The sequence below is a fragment of the Eutrema salsugineum genome, unplaced genomic scaffold (genome assembly GCF_000478725.1).
Source record: "Eutrema salsugineum unplaced genomic scaffold, Eutsalg1_0 scaffold_2, whole genome shotgun sequence".
In the NCBI taxonomy this organism is placed as follows: Eukaryota; Viridiplantae; Streptophyta; class Magnoliopsida; order Brassicales; family Brassicaceae; genus Eutrema; species Eutrema salsugineum.
Genome location: NW_006256829.1, coordinates 8,195,451 through 8,213,441, shown reverse-complemented (window position 1 = coordinate 8,213,441; position 17,991 = coordinate 8,195,451). Strand labels below are relative to the sequence as shown.

The following is a 17,991-nucleotide window of genomic DNA, read 5'->3' as shown; positions in this document are numbered from 1 at the left end:
TCATACACCCTTCTGGTCGATCAAGAAGTTTACAAGAGTTGTTTTTTTTTTGGGTCTACACAAAACTTAGTCAAGGACCATTTCAAAAGATATTAACTGCCACATTTTGTTACTTACTTATCTCGTATAAAATTTGAAGTTTAATATAATCAAAGCTGTCAAAGAAGCAGAACAGGAAGAGGAACTGTCATATCTGAGAAACTGAAATTAGCAACTTTAGATTTCATATTTCGAGTCTACGCCATAATCTTGAAACGGAAACTAGAGTTTTTGAGGGATTAACGAGGGTCAAAGAGTTTGACTTATCTTTGACACCACTCATTCATTAGCTGTTCATATATGTTCTAACAACTGGTCAATATCAAGAGTCTCCAATTACACGAACTTCTCTACCAATTATCTTTTTGTTATTACATAAACAATTACTAATTTTTTTGTTCTATATCTCCCTGCTCAAGCAAACACCTAACTCTCCTTCCTATATATACACTAAAGGTTGAAACAATGAATCCACAATCTACAGCAAAACAAAAAAGAAATACAACAGAGGCGGAGTATTCAGTAACCTTACAAGCTTTTATCAACGCCTCGAGGTCTAAGCTCACTTAAAGTTCCCAAGGACATATAAGAAATGGCATTTTGGCTTCTCTTTGCTGTTGTCTCTTGTGTTCTTCTTCTTCCTGAACCTGCATTTGGGATTACAAGGCATTATACGCTCGACGTATGTAAATATTTGTTTATTCAGTGTAAATGTTGAGATTGTACATAAAGGGTTGCAGAGATGACTGGATGTTTCGTTTTTCCGCAGATAAAAATGCAAAACGTGACTCGTCTTTGCCACACAAAGAGCATTGTTTCTGTAAACGGGCAGTTTCCAGGGCCTAAGCTTATTGCTAGAGAAGGTGACCAGCTTCTGATCAAAGTTGTCAACCATGTGCCAAACAATATCTCTATCCACTGGTAATAATCTTTAAACACTTGTAGCATTATTAAGAGCAATGCTTGATCACTAAACACCTGGATTTAATCCATTGAAATCTCAGGCATGGGATCAGACAATTACGGTCTGGTTGGGCTGATGGACCAGCTTACATAACCCAATGTCCTATTCAGACAGGACAAAGCTATGTCTACAACTATACCATCGTTGGCCAAAGAGGCACTCTGTTTTACCATGCTCACATTTCATGGCTAAGGGCAACAGTCTATGGTCCTATTATCATTCTTCCCAAGCGAGGTGTTCCTTACCCGTTTGCCAAACCTTACAAAGAAGTTCCCATGATCTTTGGTGAGGACGATGAGTAATAGAAAACATACTGATAACCTGATGAGGATTTAGAGACATTATTACTGATTTTTTATGGTTTAACTTTCAGGGGAGTGGTTCAACGCAGACCCTGAGGCAATCATTCGCCAAGCAACCCAAACAGGAGGTGGTCCTAATGTCTCTGACGCTTACACGATCAACGGGCTTCCTGGTCCATTATACAACTGCTCGGCTAAAGGTAAATTAAATTTTGATTTCTACATCTAACTATGGTTTGATAATATATATGATACATAATCTTGGTATCCAATGATGTAAAAACAGATACGTTCAGACTGAGAGTGAAGCCAGGAAAGACATACCTTCTCAGGCTAATCAACGCTGCACTTAATGACGAGCTCTTTTTCAGCATTGCAAACCACACGGTTACAGTTGTTGAAGCTGATGCGATCTATGTTAAGCCATTTGAGACGGATACCATCTTAATTGCTCCTGGCCAGACCACAAACGTCCTGCTGAAGACCAAACCAAGTTACCCGAGTGCCTCCTTCTTCATGACTGCTAGACCATACGTCACAGGTCAAGGAACTTTCGATAACTCTACAGTTGCTGGCATCTTAGATTATGAACCACCTAAACATGCTAGGACCTCTATCAAGGACCTTCCACTCTTCACACCAGTGCTTCCTGCTCTGAATGATACAAATTTTGCTACCAAATTCAGCAATAAGCTACGCAGCCTGAACAGCAAAAAGTTCCCTGCAAAGGTGCCTTTGAAGGTTGATCGGAAGTTCTTCTTCACAGTAGGATTGGGAACTAAGCCGTGCAATCATAAGAATAACCAGACATGCCAGGGTCCTACTAACACCACAATGTTTGCTGCTTCAATCAGCAACATCTCCTTCACAATGCCAACAAAAGCTCTTCTTCAATCTCACTATTCTGGGCAATCTCATGGAGTGTATTCACCAAACTACCCATGGGACCCCATTGTCAAGTTTAACTACACAGGCACTCCACCTAACAACACCATGGTTAGCAACGGGACAAACTTGATGGTTCTGCGTTATAACACCAGTGTAGAGCTGGTGATGCAAGACACTAGCATTCTTGGTGCAGAGAGCCATCCTCTTCACCTTCATGGGTTCAACTTCTTCGTCGTTGGCCAAGGATTTGGGAACTTCGACCCGAACAAGGATCCCAAAAACTTCAATCTTGTTGATCCCATAGAGAGGAACACAGTCGGTGTGCCATCTGGTGGATGGGCTGCTATCCGATTCCTTGCAGACAACCCAGGTAAGAGAAAGAATAATAAACCAAAGAAAAAACAGCTTTGCATTACTCTAATCTAATAAGAAAATAATAACCAAGTTTACAAATTGTTCGACAGGTGTGTGGTTCATGCACTGTCACTTGGAAGTACATACCAGTTGGGGTCTGAGGATGGCTTGGCTTGTTCTTGATGGAGATAAGCCTAATCAGAAACTTCTTCCTCCTCCTGCAGACTTGCCAAAATGCTGAAAATTCTTGCTTCATGATTCAAATTCCTTTTCCTTTTTTTTTTGTTTGTTTCTTGTCTCTTCATTCTTCCAAGCTTCACGCATTTTTTTCTTGGTTTTTTTCCCCGGCCATTTATCAGTTTGACATGAGGTCAATTCCTGTTCAATAATTTGACATGAGGTCAATTTCTGTTTAATTTGTTTACTGCTGCGCAGCTCTGTTTTCTGCAATTGTAGATCTATGTAACACCATGCTAAATTAATATATACACAATTTCATTTGCATATATTGACCTTACCTTCTATAGTTATTAACATAACTCTATAACAACTAACTGTTGAAGATAGACACAATTCGTTTGAGTCAGATGGCCCATGTAAACCATCAGGATCTATGATTTTCCTCTGAATTCACACCACTTTTTATTTCTTTGGCGTTCTTGAGAACTTCAAATGGGATCGAACGCATTGTAATAGACAAAGAGCATCTGTACTTGCACAAGTTTAGCTAAACAGGACTAGGAAACTCTTCTTCCTTGATACAAAAAACTTCACTGCATAGCAATTATGCAGTCCTAAGCGTTCAAGCTTCAGACTTTCAAGATCCAAAGTCTAAACATTGCTTGCTATTCGCATTCAAGCATCTTCCAAATATAGTAAAAGAAAATAAGCGCGTTATCACACTACCAAAACAACAATAACTTCATTGCAGATAACAAAAAACTATAACAGAGAGTTCCCAAAATCAAATCTTTCTCATTCTAAACTGTCACCAAGTAACATCATTAGCTACACTTACCCAAAAACTTGTGAAAAATCCATTAAACTCCACTACAAAATTGTCTCCAATCTTCAGCTAAAATCTCAAAATGAACCAACTTTAACCATCAATCTCCTTCGATTTCTTCTTTTTCTTGCTCTTCTTCTCATCCGAACCCATCTCTCCATCACTCTTCCTCTTCTTCTTATTCACCTTCTTGTCAATAACGTCTTCTTCTTTATCCTTCTTGCTCTTCTTGTTCTTCTTTCTCTCCTTTTTCTCTTCATTCCTTTGCTCGTCTTCTAAATTCTCCTTCACCTTCTCGTCAACAACATCTTCTTCTTTGTTCTTCTTGCTCTTCTTCTTCATGCCCTCCTTAATCGATTCCTCTTCGCTCACAGCTTCACTTTTCCGAAAACGAATCTCCCCTCCGTTTTCCACCGAATCATCATTCCCCTTAGCTCGACCCGGCTCCTCGAATTCGACAGTCTGATTCCGCTCATTCCTTGCGTTGGATCTCGTCTTCGTCTCCTTTAGTGAAGACGAGCTAATCTCTTTGTGGAAGCTCTTTGACTCGGTGAAGGCAGCGGCGGCGCGTCGAAGGTACGCGCTAACATCTTGAGAGGCGCCGTTCTCAGAGGTAACGAATCTCGAGAGAATCGTAGCCGCCTTAGATAGGGAGATTGGTTCGGCGCTGACAACTCTTCCGGTGACGGTCTTCATCGGGAGTAGCTCGAAGAATCGTCGCGCCTCTACACAAACTAGGGCAATCAATTTCTCTCTAACGCCTGACACGACACAAATGTCAAAATTGTTGTTGTTGTATAAGAAATATTCAAAATTACCAAAGTCTCCTTAATTTGTTTCCATTTTCTTGTACCAAAAAAAGCTCAAGAATTAATAGGTTATATATTTAAAATCGGTAGACAATCATTGTTTAGAGTATTTATCTCCGTGGCAAAGTGCCCCAACTTTGCAGCTCTAGGTCACAGGTTCGATACGCAACTAGGGTTTTTTTTTTTTTTTTTCGCTTTACACCGAACGTCCAATTTCTTCTTCCCTTGCCAGCCGTTCTGTATCTCCCGCCTGATACTCGTTCTGCTGCTTCTCCTTAAACCCTAAACCCACGTTCCCCTCACCACCGTAAGTTGATTCTTCGACTCGTCCCAAGTTTTCTTTTTTATTTTTCCGGCTTTTCTTTCTCTGACACCGATTCGAACTTGGTCGGGTTTTTCCTTTTTTTTTTTTCTTTCTGGGTTTTAATTTGCAGCTTTGATTGGAGAGATGGAGACGAAGATGGAAATTGAATTCACTAAGCAGCCGTACATCGAAGATGTTGGTCCTCTTAAAATGTATGTTCTTTTGGTTTTCTGCAGCTTGATCACACTGTTTTAGCTTATTGTTGATTTCGACCCATTGTGCCTGAAATCTTCATTCCTTTCTTTTTGCTACGTTGCAAAGCTCATGAAATTTAGATTGGTTGTCTGAATTTTTCATGTCAATTGAGATGATTTTTTTTTCAGTTATAATTTCTTAGATGAAATTTTCTCTGCTAACTTCTCAAGATTCTTTTTTTCTTTTCTTCTGATGTTTGTCTGTGGATTGAGCTGATGATGATCTTACTTTGATACATTTATGTGCCTTAGGGAGTTGTCCATGAGTGTCTGATGTTATTTCTGGTTTGATATTTGATTTCTGTGGAGCAAAAACTTGTTTGTCGGGACTTTTGACATTATTGTTTCTGCAGAAAAAGCATAAATTTCTCTATATTCTCTGATCTGGAGATCATGAAAGCCGCTGAAGTTCAAGTCTGGAGGAATAATTACTATGAGAGCAATTTTAAACCCGTCGAAGGCGGCTTGTTGGATCCTCGAATGGTATCCGATTTTCTTACATTTACCTATTATCTTTTTGATTTTAACTTCTTAAGCCTATAACCATGGCAAGTATTTTCTGAAGATTGATAATTTCTAAATGGTTTGTTCGTTTTAATTGTACAGGGTCCTCCAAACAAAAAGTCTATATGCGCAACTTGTCATGCGGACTTCCAAAATTGTCCAGGACACTTTGGATATCTGAAGCTTGACCTCCCTGTTTACAACGTTGGATTCCTCAACTATATCCTTGATATTTTGAAGTGCATTTGTAAGGTAATAGAGTTACCACTACTTTCTGTTCAATTTTATGTAAGTCGAACCTTTATACTTTGGTTGAATGGAAAAAGTAAAGAAAAATACAACATGAAAACCTTATTTCTTGGGAAACTGCTTTTCGAAATCCAGACAATGCCTAGTTTGCATTACAAATTTACAACACTGGCTGGTTATTTTCAAGTCTTTGTAGCATCTACAGCAGTTCACAAATTCCTTTCTTTTTTCCCCCCAGCGTTGTTCCAACATTCTTATTGACGAGAAGTTGTATGAAGATCACTTGAAGAAGATGCGGAATCCAAAAATGGAGCCATTGAAGAAGACTGAATTGGCGAAAGCGGTTGTCAAGAAGTGCAGTATGATGGCAAGCCAGAGAATTATAACATGCAAAAATTGTGGCTACCTGAATGGTGTTACTTTTAACTTTCTTTTGGCTAAAATATCTAGATTTGATGATGCCTTTTTGAAGTTAATCATTTTAGAATCTTGAGTTCTTTTCTCGTTCATCATGCTTTTCATCTTAGATGCAAACTTTAGTTCGTAAAAGATTCAAATAAGTTTCTTAAGTAGCACAAAAAGAAAATTCAGGATTCTCTGCTAATATTCCATGCCAAAATCCTGTGACCTCTGTTATTGGTTTTTCCTACCCATTTCAATATGATTACCGTTGATAATTATTACACTGATTATTTCAGGCATGGTGAAAAAGGTTGCAGCGCAGATGGGTATTATAGGCATCAGTCATGACCGATCTAAAATCCATGGTGGAGAGGTTGATGAATTTAAATCTGCAATATCCCACACAAGAGAGTCTACTGGAGCAATTAATCCTCTTACCTATGTTCTTGATCCTAACTTGGTGCTTGGACTTTTTAAAGGAATGAGTGACAAGGTATATTTGAGTTTGAATATATAAATGGATTAGTATAAAGGGATTATCTACATAGTTTCCTGCAATTAGATGATGTTCTCTCTCATAACAAATGCATTAGTATAAAGGGATTATCTTATATACACATAGTTGAGTCATGCTGATTTTTCTTGTTCTTTTCTGAAATCAATAACAGGACTGTGAACTTCTTTATATTGCTCATAGACCTGAGAATCTTTTCATAATCTGCATGTTTGTGCCACCTTTACCTACCCGACCATCTGTTAGAATTGGTGGTACACAAAGGTTAGCTATCGTTTTGTTTATTTTTCTCATGTCAATTATATTTTCTACTGCTGATTTTTCTTCAAAGAATGTGTTTTCGTGCTGCAGTAATGAAAACGACCTAACAGAGCGAGTAAAGAAAATCCTTCAAGACAATGCTTCTTGTAAGAAAATTTTAAACCAAGCTACCACATCGCCCAAAAACATGGTACAAGGAGTTTATATTGCTTCATTTCGTCCCCTGTTATATATGTGTATTCTGCATCCTGTACTGGAATGTGTGTCCCTCTTCTTGTTAAATCTTACTTCGAAATGAATAATTGCTTTACTTTTTTATTCAGACTTTCTTTATTATTATTTCTGGTTCTGTTATTCGTATCCTTTCTTATTTGTTAAGGATTTTTTTTTTTTAGCAAGTGTGGGATACCGTTCAAAGCGAGGTTGCGCAATACATTAATAGCGAAGTCCGTGGTATTCCAAACCAGCCAGATAGCAAGCCACTGAGCGGAATTCTTCAGCGTCTCAAAGGAAAACAGGGACGTTTCCGTGCAAACTTGTCAGGGAAGCGTGTCGAGTACACTGGTAGAACTGTTATTTCTCCTGATCCCAATTTGAAAATTACAGAGGTAACTTATCATCATGAAATGTGTCTAATTTTTGCTTTTTTTTTTGTGATTTCTATTGTTAGTGTAACTTATCGCAAAGGTAACTAAACTTTTCAGGTAGGAATCCCTATCCTTATGGCTCGGATCTTAACTTTTCCTGAATGCGTTTCCCGTCATAATATTGAAAAGTTGAGGCAATGCGTCCGTAATGGTCCTAATAAATACCCTGGTGCCAGAAGTGTCAGATATCCAGATGGTTCTTCAAGGTACTGTTGTGTGTTAGTTTCGTTACTTCTTGGTTGATGAAAAGTTTTTAAGGAGGGGAAACTGATCTTTGATGAGTTAATATATCCAAATAGCTAGCTTTCGCAGTCAAAATGATCTTCAGTTTCAGTAAAGTTATATAATATTGTATAATATGCTGACTCGTATATAGGTTCGGTTGACGGCATAGACACACACAAACAGTTAAATTACATAGGTAGAAATGAAATAAAAGGTGCTGTTAACAAATTTTTGTGCTCTTAATAAGCCAAATCAAATCACTGAGAGTTGTCTCAAGAAAATAGGTAAACACTGCCGCTGAACTGAAGTAGATACCTGATAGTCTGATACCACCTGAAGGGCCATATAGGGTCATTTGCATGTGTTTGAGTGTTTTTCGATCATATGGAGGCATTAACATAATTCTCTTCAGGACTTTGGTCGGTGATTATCGCAAGCGTATTGCTGATGAACTGACTATTGGCTGCATAGTTGATCGTCATTTGGAAGAAGGGGATGCTGTTCTTTTCAACAGACAACCGAGTCTGCATCGGATGTCTATCATGTGTCACAGGGTCAGTACGGCTTTAGAATGCTTAATCATACTTTTCCCTTGTCCTCAATGTAATTCTAGTTTTGCATTTGTTGTCCCGCAGGCAAGAATAATGCCTTGGAGAACGTTGAGGTTCAACGAATCAGTTTGTAACCCATATAATGCTGACTTTGATGGTGATGAGATGAACATGCACGTACCACAAACAGAGGAGGCTCGGACAGAGGCTATTACATTGATGGGGGTACTTTCTCTTTTTTACTTGCTTCTTTGGGATAGTTAATCATGCATTGGCTACATGTGACACTTTTTTTTGGGATCAAATGCTACATTGAACACTCTATATCCCCATATTAATGCATACATACATAAATACCAGATGATGATAACAAATTCTACCAATGGATTTTCTACTGAACCTTTAGGGTTTCCTAAGCAATATAAAAGCTCTAGATTCTGGCGCTGAGGGAATGATGAGTTTAAAATGCTAGAATATTTTCACTTTCAAAAGGGTATATGAACGATCTCGATCGACAGAAGGGATGATAGGGTAAAAGCGAGGAAATATTTTCATCAATGTGTATGATAACGAGCTGTTGGTTCTTAGTCTGTATAATGCATGACAGAAATATTTATTGTTATTGTTGCTCCTTAGTTTTCTGGTCTGGGTGATAATTTGCCTCTCCCTTGGTTGCTATCTCAGGTACAAAACAACTTATGCACCCCAAAAAATGGAGAAATTTTAGTAGCATCAACGCAGGATTTCCTGACATCTTCCTATTTGATAACGAGAAAGGACACCTTTTATGACCGTGCAGCCTTTTCACTTATATGTTCTTACATGGGAGATGCCATGGATGCCATAGATTTGCCCACGCCCACAATCTTGAAGGTATGAGACTACTGCACCTTTTTCACGTATATAGTGCACCACAAGTGGCTTGTGAGTGTTTGATAGCTATAGCTTTTTCTGTTAGTATCAACTATCTTATTTTTCTATCTGTGTGTGTGTGTGTGTGTTTTTGCCATCAGCTGTTTGCTGTCGTGCTCCTTGTAATAGTTCCTAGCTTTGCAATCCTTTATCTTTGCGTATCTCAGCTTAGCTTTCTTTTGCTGGAGGCTCAAGGTTATAGACATACTTTGTGGGTATCCACGTCAGTCCAATGGGATGATCTTTCTACTTTCCCATAATGTTAAAATGCCTTTTTCTATAACACGTGTTTTGACACTGCACCCGTTGCAGTTACTGTGTCAAGATAGATATTCTAGACGGTCGACATCATTGTCTCTAGTTTAGTCAATGAGTTCAAACTTTGTTAGTTTTTGAAATTTTACTCTGGGTGGTTAAATAAGTTGTGTGGACACTGGGACTACTTCCGCTATTTTTACAATTTTCTTTCCTTGTATTTATTATCTTATCCAGATGTATTTTTGATGCAGCCAATAGAGCTTTGGACTGGTAAACAAGTTTTTAGTGTTTTGCTGCGTCCAAATGCAAGTGTTAGAGTCTACGTAACTCTTAATGTGAAAGAGAAGAACTTCAAGAAGGGAAAGTATGATGAAACAATGTGCACAAATGATGGATGGGTTTATTTTCGAAATAGTGAGCTTATATCAGGACAACTCGGGAAGGCTACGTTAGGTAAGTTCAAGATGGAATGCAATATATTGCAAATGCATCAGGTAATTGTTCATTCTGGCGTTTTTTTTCTAAATTTTGAGCACTTGATATTTTACTACAGGAAATGGAAACAAGGATGGATTATATTCTGTTCTTCTACGAGATTACAACTCCCATGCTGCGGCAGTCTGCATGAATCGACTAGCAAAATTGAGGTGAGTCCGTTTTTCTGCATATGGGATTGTCTTATCTCTTCTGTCTGATTGTTCCTAGATCTCGCAGCAACACTTCGATCTTTATCATCCATCTTTGTCTTGCTCATACGTTTCGGCTCCATCTTGATTAATATTTTCAGTAGTTCTCCATTCGTGCTTTGTGTGTGCTGTGTTTTCCTTTCTCTGCTATCAATTAAATGATGAGTTTTCTTGTCTAATTGGTAGCTTTGTATCTTGTTTTGTGCAGTGCTCGGTGGATTGGAATCCATGGCTTCTCCCTTGGAATTGATGATGTTCAACCTGGAGAGGAGTTGAGAGAAGAAAGAGAAAAAATAATCAACAAGGGATATGAGGATTGTGGTCTCAAAATAAGGGATTTTAATGAAGGACGTCTGCAACTGAAAGCTGGTCTAGATACTGCAAAATCATTGGAATCTGATATAACAGGGATTCTCAATAGAATTCGAGAAGCTACTGGAAAGGTGAATACGTGGCTTCTATTTTCTCTTAGGCATGAACATATGCGATTTACATATGGACGCTTAGGGTTTCTTATTTGCAGTCATAATTTCCGTTAGCTCTTTTTGTTTCAGTGGTGGGGTAAGCCAGATGAGTTAACGACTGAAAAAAATCTAAGTTTCCTTTTGTGCTGGTTTGGATAGTAAATGAACATGTTTGATAGTTTGTCTACTTTATTCAACTGACAATGAATCCAGATCCTGATTACGTACCAAAATACTAATGCCTCATCTTGCATTATATTTGTAATATACAGCTATGTATGGAAGGATTACATTGGAGAAACAGTCCCTTGATCATGTCACAATGTGGTTCCAAGGGATCTCCTATCAATATCAGTCAGATGGTTGCATGTGTTGGTCAGCAGACAGTTAATGGTCACCGTGCTCCTGATGGATTTATAGATCGAAGTCTTCCTCATTTCCCTAGGATGTCCAAAACACCTGAGGTAAGTAAACAGCCATTCCTTGGAGGTGACCTGAACATTTAGAACCATTTGCTCGCCACTGAATGATTTGTAGTAGGCTTCACCCTACAGGAGCCTGATTACAATAACTTTCGGACCGTATGTACTGCTTTAGAATCTAGGACCCTGATCTCATTTCATATTGCCATTGCAGGCTAAAGGTTTTGTTGCTAATTCGTTCTACAGCGGTCTAACTGCCACAGAATTTTTCTTTCACACTATGGGAGGACGAGAAGGTCTAGTTGATACAGCGGTATGCATAAACCTTCTTTTTTTATTTCATTTTGGTCCATTGGAAGACATGAAAACGTTGCTCATAGAAAGAGAGCCATGATGGTTCTCCAAAGGGTGACAGGGTTTTAACATGTGCACAGAAGATGAAGCTCCACCTTTTGTAACGATATTCTTGTCTATTGCAGGTGAAAACTGCCAGTACGGGTTACATGTCTCGTAGACTGATGAAAGCCTTGGAAGATCTGTTAGTCCATTATGATAACACAGTACGAAATGCCAGCGGTTGCATACTTCAGTTTACTTATGGGGATGATGGGATGGACCCAGTACTAATGGAAGGAAAGGATGGAGCGCCTTTAAATTTTGATAGATTATTCCTGAAAATTCAGGTGCTTTTACTATTTTGTATACTGGTTTTGGTCTCTCGTATTTTGAGTTTTATAACAATTGGCACTTGCATTTTGCAGGCCACATGTCCTCCTAGATCACACCACAGTTTTCTTTCTTCAGAAGAATTGTTGCAAAAGTTTGAAGAAGAATTAGTTAGACACGATACAAGTCGGGTTTGCACTGACGCCTTTGTGAAATCTCTTCGGGAATTTCTTTCTTTGCTCGGATTAAGGTCTACAAGCCCGAGCCAGGTTTTCTATAAAGCATCTGGTGTGACTGATAAGCAAATCGAGGTAACTTTCTTTGTCTTAATTTTTTTTAAGAAGAAAGATACTCAGTGCATTTTTCATCTCAGTATTCCTTGTGCCTGTCCTTGATTATAAAATATGGGATAAATATTATTAGCTACATCCAATTGACGAAAAATTATCACACCTGTTCTATTCAGTAGATATTTTTCATCTTCAGTTATACAATTTGAAGATATTTTTCTTATTTTCTTGTGGTGTTTTATGATGGACAATATATGAAATATTGCATCTAATAAATATAAATATGCAGGTATTTGTAAAAATTTGTGTATCTCGCTACCGGGAAAAAACAATTGAAGCTGGGACTGCAATTGGAACAATAGGAGCTCAGAGTATTGGAGAACCTGGGACACAAATGACTTTGAAAACTTTTCATTTTGCTGGAGTTGCGAGCATGAGTATCCTTGTTGAATATGCTTATTTTTAGAATTTTACTACGAAACTAGTGCCTAGGACCACATATGAGTAGTTAGATGTTTTGCTTTCCTGATTCTGGTACAGATATCACACAAGGAGTCCCTCGAATCAACGAAATCATCAATGCTTCCAAAAATATAAGTACACCTGTCATCTCTGCAGAACTTGAGAACCCCCTGGAATTGACTAGTGCACGATGGGTGAAAGGACGCATCGAAAAAACTACTTTAGGACAGGTTCTCTTTCCTCTACATTTTCATCTGAATTATTGTACATATTCACCTTTGATAGTCGCTGCTACGTGTTTTAAGTCCATATTGCGAGCTGATGGCATTTTATAAATATCAACAATTGGATCATTGGTCCAGCTCCGTCCCGTTAGATACTATTTCTGTTTATCAGTTTTTTTACTAATCAGGTTGTCAAAACCCACTTGAATTATGGACCAGGTTGCTGAGAGTATCGAGGTGCTAATGACTTCAACATCAGCATCAGTGAGAATAATCCTTGACAATAAAAGAATCGAGGAGGCATGTTTGTCTATTAGCCCCTGGTCGGTTAAAACCTCCATCCTGAAGACTCCCAGAATCAAACTGAACGATGATGTAAGGTCCTTAGATGTTATTTCTGTGTTCATTCTGGTGCACACAGGTCTTAAGTCTCTTTGCAATGTAAATTGTGCAGAATATCAGGATTTTAGATTCAGGATTGGATATTACTCCCGTGGGAGATAAAAGTGGGATTCATTTTGGTCTTCACAATCTGAAGAATGTGCTGCCAAATATTATTGTCAATGTGAGATCCGTTGAACCCCTACAATGTTTTTCTAATTTTCTTACTTTACTATGATTTCTGTTTCTTTGACGGCGAGAATTCATTCTGTGGAACTGTTATGATAGGGGATCAAAACAGTTGAGCGAGTTGTTGTCGCAGAAGATACAGATAAAAAGAAACAGATAGATGGGAAGAAAAGGTGGAAACTGTTTGTGGAGGGGTAAGTTTTCTCGAGCTTCAAGATATGAGATTGTCCTCTGTTTTAATTTTTTTCCGTAAGTTAATCTCATAAGTGCTAGCTTAGGAGATAATTCATGTACCCCGTTGGGTATGGTTTGTTTTTTAGAACTGTTGATTCAGTTCATTTAGACAGTCTTTGTTTCTGTTTTGGTAAGCCACTGATATGAATTGTCAGTTTTCCACGTTCTTACACAGAAAAAATGCCTGTCTATGAACAAATACATGACCAAATGGAATCTCTTTATGAACAAATACTCTGGACTTTGATGGATAGCAATATTGACAATATGTGCTCTCTCTCTTTTCTGGTTGTCCTAGATTATGAATCTTTTGCTTGGTATATGTTTCAGAACAAACCTCCTGGCAGTGATGGGGACTCCGGGAATCAATGGGAGAACTACTACAAGCAACAATATTGTGGAAGTGAGCAAAACACTGGGAATTGAGGCTGCAAGGACCACAATTATTGATGAAATAGGGTCAGTTATGGGAAACCATGGCATGAGTATAGACATTCGTCACATGATGCTTTTAGCTGATGTCATGACTTACCGGGTCAGTTCTTAGGATACTTGAATCTGTTATTATGATCTTTATTAATCACCTGTTCCGCTACAGCCATGTTTACGGTTCAATTTCTTGATCAGGGGGAGGTTCTCGGGATACAAAGAACCGGGATTCAGAAGATGGATAAAAGTGTGCTGATGCAGGCATCTTTCGAGAGGACTGGAGATCATTTATTTAGTGCAGCAGTTAGTGGAAAGGTTGATAACATAGAAGGAGTTACAGAATGTGTCATTATGGGCATACCAATGAAGCTCGGAACTGGAATACTCAAAGTCCTCCAAAGGTCAGATTTCTTTCCTCCTTCGTTTTTCTTTTTATTTTGTTGGGTTTAGGGTTGTGAAGTTTGCTTATGCTGAGTGCTCTAATAGACTTATGCGACTTATCACCTTGTTTCATGAGCCCAAGTAAACGTTAGACATATGCCTAAGCTTAATAGTTTTTTTCATTCTCTTCAGAGATTCCGGTACCAAATACCATTTTAGTCCATATTAATCTCCTCCGTTTTAAACTAAATCTGCCGTTAATGTTACTCAACAGGACCGATGATCTGCCAAAGCTGAAATATGGTGCTGATCCAATCATCTCTTGAAAAGGCAGAGACCATGTTTCATTGCAGTTTACACCGCTGAATACATAGATAACAAGCAATGCAAGATCGGCCCAGATGCAACCAATTCTCGGGTTCTAGTTCAAATTCCCAATTTGCATACTAACGACTAAGCAAAGGAGAAAAGGTGGTGGTTTTCCCTGAGTTTCTTTTCTTCTTTCTGGTCTGATTATTGCTTTAGACAATAGAATATCTTTGAGGCACTTTCTTTTGAATCTTTGCGTCTCATTGAAAGTCACAAATAGTAACAGTTTACCCCCAAAAAATATAAAAGAACATTTGACATTTAACAGTCGCAATCTTATTCTATTTTTGTGAGTTAGTCGTAGAGTGTAATCTGCAGCTGCGATGCATCCGGCTCTGCCAAGACCTGTCTTATGAAAGCTCTTCTCCACCACACCTCAAACGCTCGTTGAACATTTGGACAATCATCGCCATTTCTCAGAAACCGATCAAACCATTTCATCAGAATCACCTGTTGTTGTCTCAACGACAAGGTCAATATGGTCTGGCTGAGTCCATCCTCGACCACTTTCCTATCCAGAGTTCTCGAGGATAACCGTCTCATCCACCCGAAATCATCATACAAAGCCTCTAACCATGTATTCAAAACCGCAAACCTAGTCTCCCGGTTCACCAAGATCCTTCCTTTACCGATACCAACACATATCTGCGCCGTGATCTTGCTTATCTCGTGTCTATACATCGTTGGTATCTTTGAATGAAGATTCGCTAGCTCCTTTTGATCCGCCCATAGTTTCACAAACTCATCGCACATTTTCTTCTCAATCAGTATATCTACCATCCACAGCATGTTATCAGCTTCTCTGGCGATTTCTCCCATCAGAGCACCACGGTCTTTCCCGGGATCATTCATCTGTGTGGTCACTTCAGATAAGCAAAGGACAAGAGACGTGAGGCATCGATGGCACAAACCGTAGAGTGCGTCTTTAGAGACATCATGATCAGCTTCTTCTCTCAGCAACTTAAAGATCAAAACTTTCATCTCTCGCCGAGCTTTATCATCTTTGGCTTGTAGAACACCGGTGAGGAGTTTCAAGAAGATATCATCGGTTCTAGTTCTCGTCGAGGAAGTCGAAGGTTCAGATGAAACTCTCTGAAGAATCAGAGTGGCTGAATCATCAGGAAGATGAAGCTCTTCGAGACAAGACACAACAATCTCTTCTTCATCTTCTGACCAAGGAGCAGCTTCCAAATGCTCTAAACATGACATTACCCCTTCATCAAACGATATAGCTGCAGAAACCTACAAAGAAAATGAGATTCACACAATGAAAGTTTGAAACCAAAGCAAAATGAGAGCAAGAGCGCACTTATCAGGATCGAATTGGATGATATACCTTGAGTAAAGCCAAGATTTTGATGACATTTTCACCGATCAATCGCTTCTTGAGATCATCGCTATACATCAAAACCACAGTCTCTACGTAGATCTCAACATCATCACACTCACTTATCTCCACCATGTGAGAAACTCCTTTCTCTCTTCTAGAATTCATCTTCTCCATGAAAAACCTGCTCTTCTCCGATAAAACCTTCCTGTGAACATCCATGGTGACTCTGTAACCGTCTTTACCCACCACACTCAGCTTAACGTTGCTTGGTCCGAGGCTGTGGCCGTAAACGACGCCGTTCTTGAACTCCGTCAGGATCTGAGTCACGCGCGCGTGAGATTTCCTCCGTGGCGGCTCGCGGTTGTGCTCCTCTGACATCATGTCGAAAAGAGTCGGGATCGAGTGGGTCGATTCGTTTGGCGGCGGCGGTGGAGGAGGCGGAGCAGGAGGAGAGGCGGTGGAGAGTTTGGCCGGAGATGTGATTCTTGACGGAGAAAAAGAGAGAGAAGGGTCTGCGATAAACCCTTGTTTGATCATCGTTGATACTTCTCTTGACGCCATTGAAGAAGTAAATTCTCAAACTTTCTGGAGAAAAAGAAACGTGAAATTTATGATTCCCGGGAAAAGTACCAAGAGACTTTCCGCGGGAAAATTAACAGTGTGTTTCCGTAAAATCTCGAAATTGAAACAAAAACAAACAAGAAAGGGAGATAATTGGGAAAACAAAAACTCTTCGACTAAGAAGCTAAGAACAGACAAGAAAATCTGGAAATTTGTTTTCTTGGGAATACAAAAGAGTAGTAAACAAAGGAGCAGACTTCCCCACAAGAAAAATGAAATCGGAGAATCAGAATCCAAGAAAATGAGAGGACTTTGGATCTGAGATAATAGAAAAATAGAAATACAATCGCAACGGCGAGTGAGAAAAAATTATTGAAAAACCTGAAGAAAAGTTACTTGTTTTATGTCTCTTTTACAGATAGATAGATCATTGCCTCCATGTGCTCTCCTTTTTATCTCACAAATACACAAACGTATGTACATCAGAATAAAATATAAGTAAACATGCACATTTGAATTCGCGAAACCGAAAGGTAACAAACTTTTTACCGTTGAAAATTGGCATTTACTAAATCAATCATATTATCGATTTAGATTTCGTTTTCCAATCTTTTGAATTGTGAAAGATTATATAATCAGAATACAGCTTATATAAGATCTGATCAGAATGATTTTGGTACATCTAGTATATCTCTACTTTGGTTTTCTTATTGGACCTTTTTTGGTCGTTCCGGTTTAATTGATCGGTTCAGCCCGATCTAGCAGTATCTGACCGGGGGACAAACGGACTTGAAAGCCGGAGGACGAAGTTTAGACTTTAGATTCTCTGTTCATATATATTAGAATTATTAGTTTGATTGATCAAAAGCAAGCATATACGATCACTTGGATTTTATCTCTTGTATCTTGTCAATCAACAAAAACTTTGTCGTTTGTATGTGTAAGGTTATAATAAAATTTAATCAATGTCAAGCTCAAACGTGTTCTGCTACCAACTACATCTTTTCATATTTTTGAAATTTTTTTGATTATTTCTAAAGTTTTTCTTTCTGAAAAAGGTTTATAAATTTTAAAGTTTGAAATGATATGGTCAAAAAAGAAATGTTGTGGGAACTGGGAAGGCAATAGTGGCCCAAAGCATTAAGTTGTGTCGTGGATTCTCTTCCAACAATGTAGTTTATTTCACCAATTGAAAACTTTGGTTACCTCTCTCTCATGGCAAATGTAACGTTAGATGTTGTAATCATCATCATCAATGTAAGTATGTAACTCATCAATACACGTTCATTAACTTTGCATTCCATTTGTTCATGGATGTTAAACATATATAGTATACAAAATTCTTTCATTTTTTAATGTGTATGTAGTTATAAATCTATTTAATGCAGTCAGATGTTTCAAAACTTTCATATATCACTAAGGAAGAAAAATCACTTACCACACATATAATATGGTTTGGA

The 17,991-nt window shown here is 38.5% G+C and overlaps 4 protein-coding genes across 6 annotated transcripts; 2 read left to right on the top strand and 2 right to left on the bottom strand.

The window, feature by feature from the left end:
- The first annotated feature begins 566 nt into the window (after window positions 1-566).
- LOC18018508 (laccase-17) lies at window positions 567-3,045 on the top strand. Its single transcript, XM_006400826.2, has 6 exons — window positions 567-721; window positions 809-960; window positions 1,044-1,288; window positions 1,377-1,505; window positions 1,592-2,563; window positions 2,658-3,045. The coding sequence occupies exons 1-6, from the start codon at window positions 632-634 to the stop codon at window positions 2,786-2,788; spliced, it is 1,719 nt and encodes a 572-aa protein (XP_006400889.1). The 5' UTR covers window positions 567-631; the 3' UTR covers window positions 2,789-3,045.
- LOC112086723 (nucleolar protein 58) lies at window positions 2,378-4,320 on the bottom strand. 2 transcript variants are annotated; one of them, XR_002899589.1, is made up of 3 exons: window positions 3,566-4,320; window positions 2,695-2,925; window positions 2,378-2,547 (listed from the first exon to the last, which is right to left on the bottom strand). XR_002899589.1 is itself a non-coding variant. In XM_024156152.1 (1 exon), exon 1 carries the CDS (start codon window positions 4,247-4,249, stop codon window positions 3,647-3,649), a length of 603 nt encoding a protein of 200 aa, XP_024011920.1. In that variant the 5' UTR covers window positions 4,250-4,320; the 3' UTR covers window positions 3,451-3,646. The 2 variants fall into 2 exon arrangements, 1 of the variants encoding a protein (XP_024011920.1); XM_024156152.1 differs by lacking the exons at window positions 2,378-2,547; window positions 2,695-2,925 and having other exon boundaries at window positions 3,451-4,320.
- Window positions 4,321-4,589: 269 nt separating this feature from the next.
- On the top strand, window positions 4,590-14,871 carry LOC18018507 (DNA-directed RNA polymerase III subunit 1). Of its 2 annotated transcripts, XM_024156011.1 has the most exons (28): window positions 4,590-4,669; window positions 4,797-4,878; window positions 5,274-5,403; window positions 5,527-5,676; window positions 5,912-6,086; window positions 6,372-6,568; window positions 6,744-6,853; window positions 6,941-7,040; window positions 7,246-7,458; window positions 7,555-7,703; window positions 8,135-8,276; window positions 8,358-8,498; window positions 8,958-9,146; window positions 9,695-9,896; window positions 9,997-10,090; window positions 10,338-10,572; window positions 10,866-11,057; window positions 11,230-11,328; window positions 11,495-11,698; window positions 11,777-11,992; window positions 12,261-12,408; window positions 12,512-12,663; window positions 12,877-13,032; window positions 13,112-13,222; window positions 13,327-13,421; window positions 13,792-13,996; window positions 14,089-14,291; window positions 14,546-14,871. In XM_024156011.1, the coding sequence occupies exons 2-28, from the start codon at window positions 4,811-4,813 to the stop codon at window positions 14,595-14,597; spliced, it is 4,128 nt and encodes a 1,375-aa protein (XP_024011779.1). In that variant the 5' UTR covers window positions 4,590-4,669; window positions 4,797-4,810; the 3' UTR covers window positions 14,598-14,871. The 2 variants fall into 2 exon arrangements, with proteins under 2 accessions (XP_024011779.1, XP_006400888.1); XM_006400825.2 differs by lacking the exon at window positions 4,590-4,669 and having other exon boundaries at window positions 4,795-4,878.
- On the bottom strand, window positions 14,814-16,928 carry LOC18018506 (BTB/POZ domain-containing protein At5g60050). Its single transcript, XM_006400824.2, has 2 exons — window positions 15,977-16,928; window positions 14,814-15,882 (listed from the first exon to the last, which is right to left on the bottom strand). The coding sequence occupies exons 1-2, from the start codon at window positions 16,529-16,531 to the stop codon at window positions 14,935-14,937; spliced, it is 1,503 nt and encodes a 500-aa protein (XP_006400887.1). The 5' UTR covers window positions 16,532-16,928; the 3' UTR covers window positions 14,814-14,934.
- Window positions 16,929-17,991: the final 1,063 nt, after the last annotated feature.

What these genes read in the sequence shown, in the direction of transcription:
- LOC18018508 (XM_006400826.2), top strand. Translation starts at nt 632, where the DNA reads ATGGCATTTTGGCTTCTCTTTGCTGTTGTCTCTTGTGTTCTTCTTCTT. An exon ending in CAAGGCATTATACGCTCGAC is followed by an intron (nt 722 to 808) that starts GTATGTAAATAT and finishes GTTTTTCCGCAG; the next exon opens with ATAAAAATGCAAAACGTGAC. An exon ending in ATACAACTGCTCGGCTAAAG is followed by an intron (nt 1,506 to 1,591) that starts GTAAATTAAATT and finishes ATGTAAAAACAG; the next exon opens with ATACGTTCAGACTGAGAGTG.
- LOC112086723 (XM_024156152.1), bottom strand. Translation starts at nt 4,249, where the DNA reads ATGAAGACCGTCACCGGAAGAGTTGTCAGCGCCGAACCAATCTCCCTA.
- LOC18018507 (XM_024156011.1), top strand. Translation starts at nt 4,811, where the DNA reads ATGGAGACGAAGATGGAAATTGAATTCACTAAGCAGCCGTACATCGAA. An exon ending in CCAATTTGAAAATTACAGAG is followed by an intron (nt 7,459 to 7,554) that starts GTAACTTATCAT and finishes TAAACTTTTCAG; the next exon opens with GTAGGAATCCCTATCCTTAT. An exon ending in TGACTGATAAGCAAATCGAG is followed by an intron (nt 11,993 to 12,260) that starts GTAACTTTCTTT and finishes ATAAATATGCAG; the next exon opens with GTATTTGTAAAAATTTGTGT.
- LOC18018506 (XM_006400824.2), bottom strand. Translation starts at nt 16,531, where the DNA reads ATGGCGTCAAGAGAAGTATCAACGATGATCAAACAAGGGTTTATCGCA. An exon ending in AAATCTTGGCTTTACTCAAG is followed by an intron (nt 15,883 to 15,976) that starts GTATATCATCCA and finishes TTTTCTTTGTAG; the next exon opens with GTTTCTGCAGCTATATCGTT.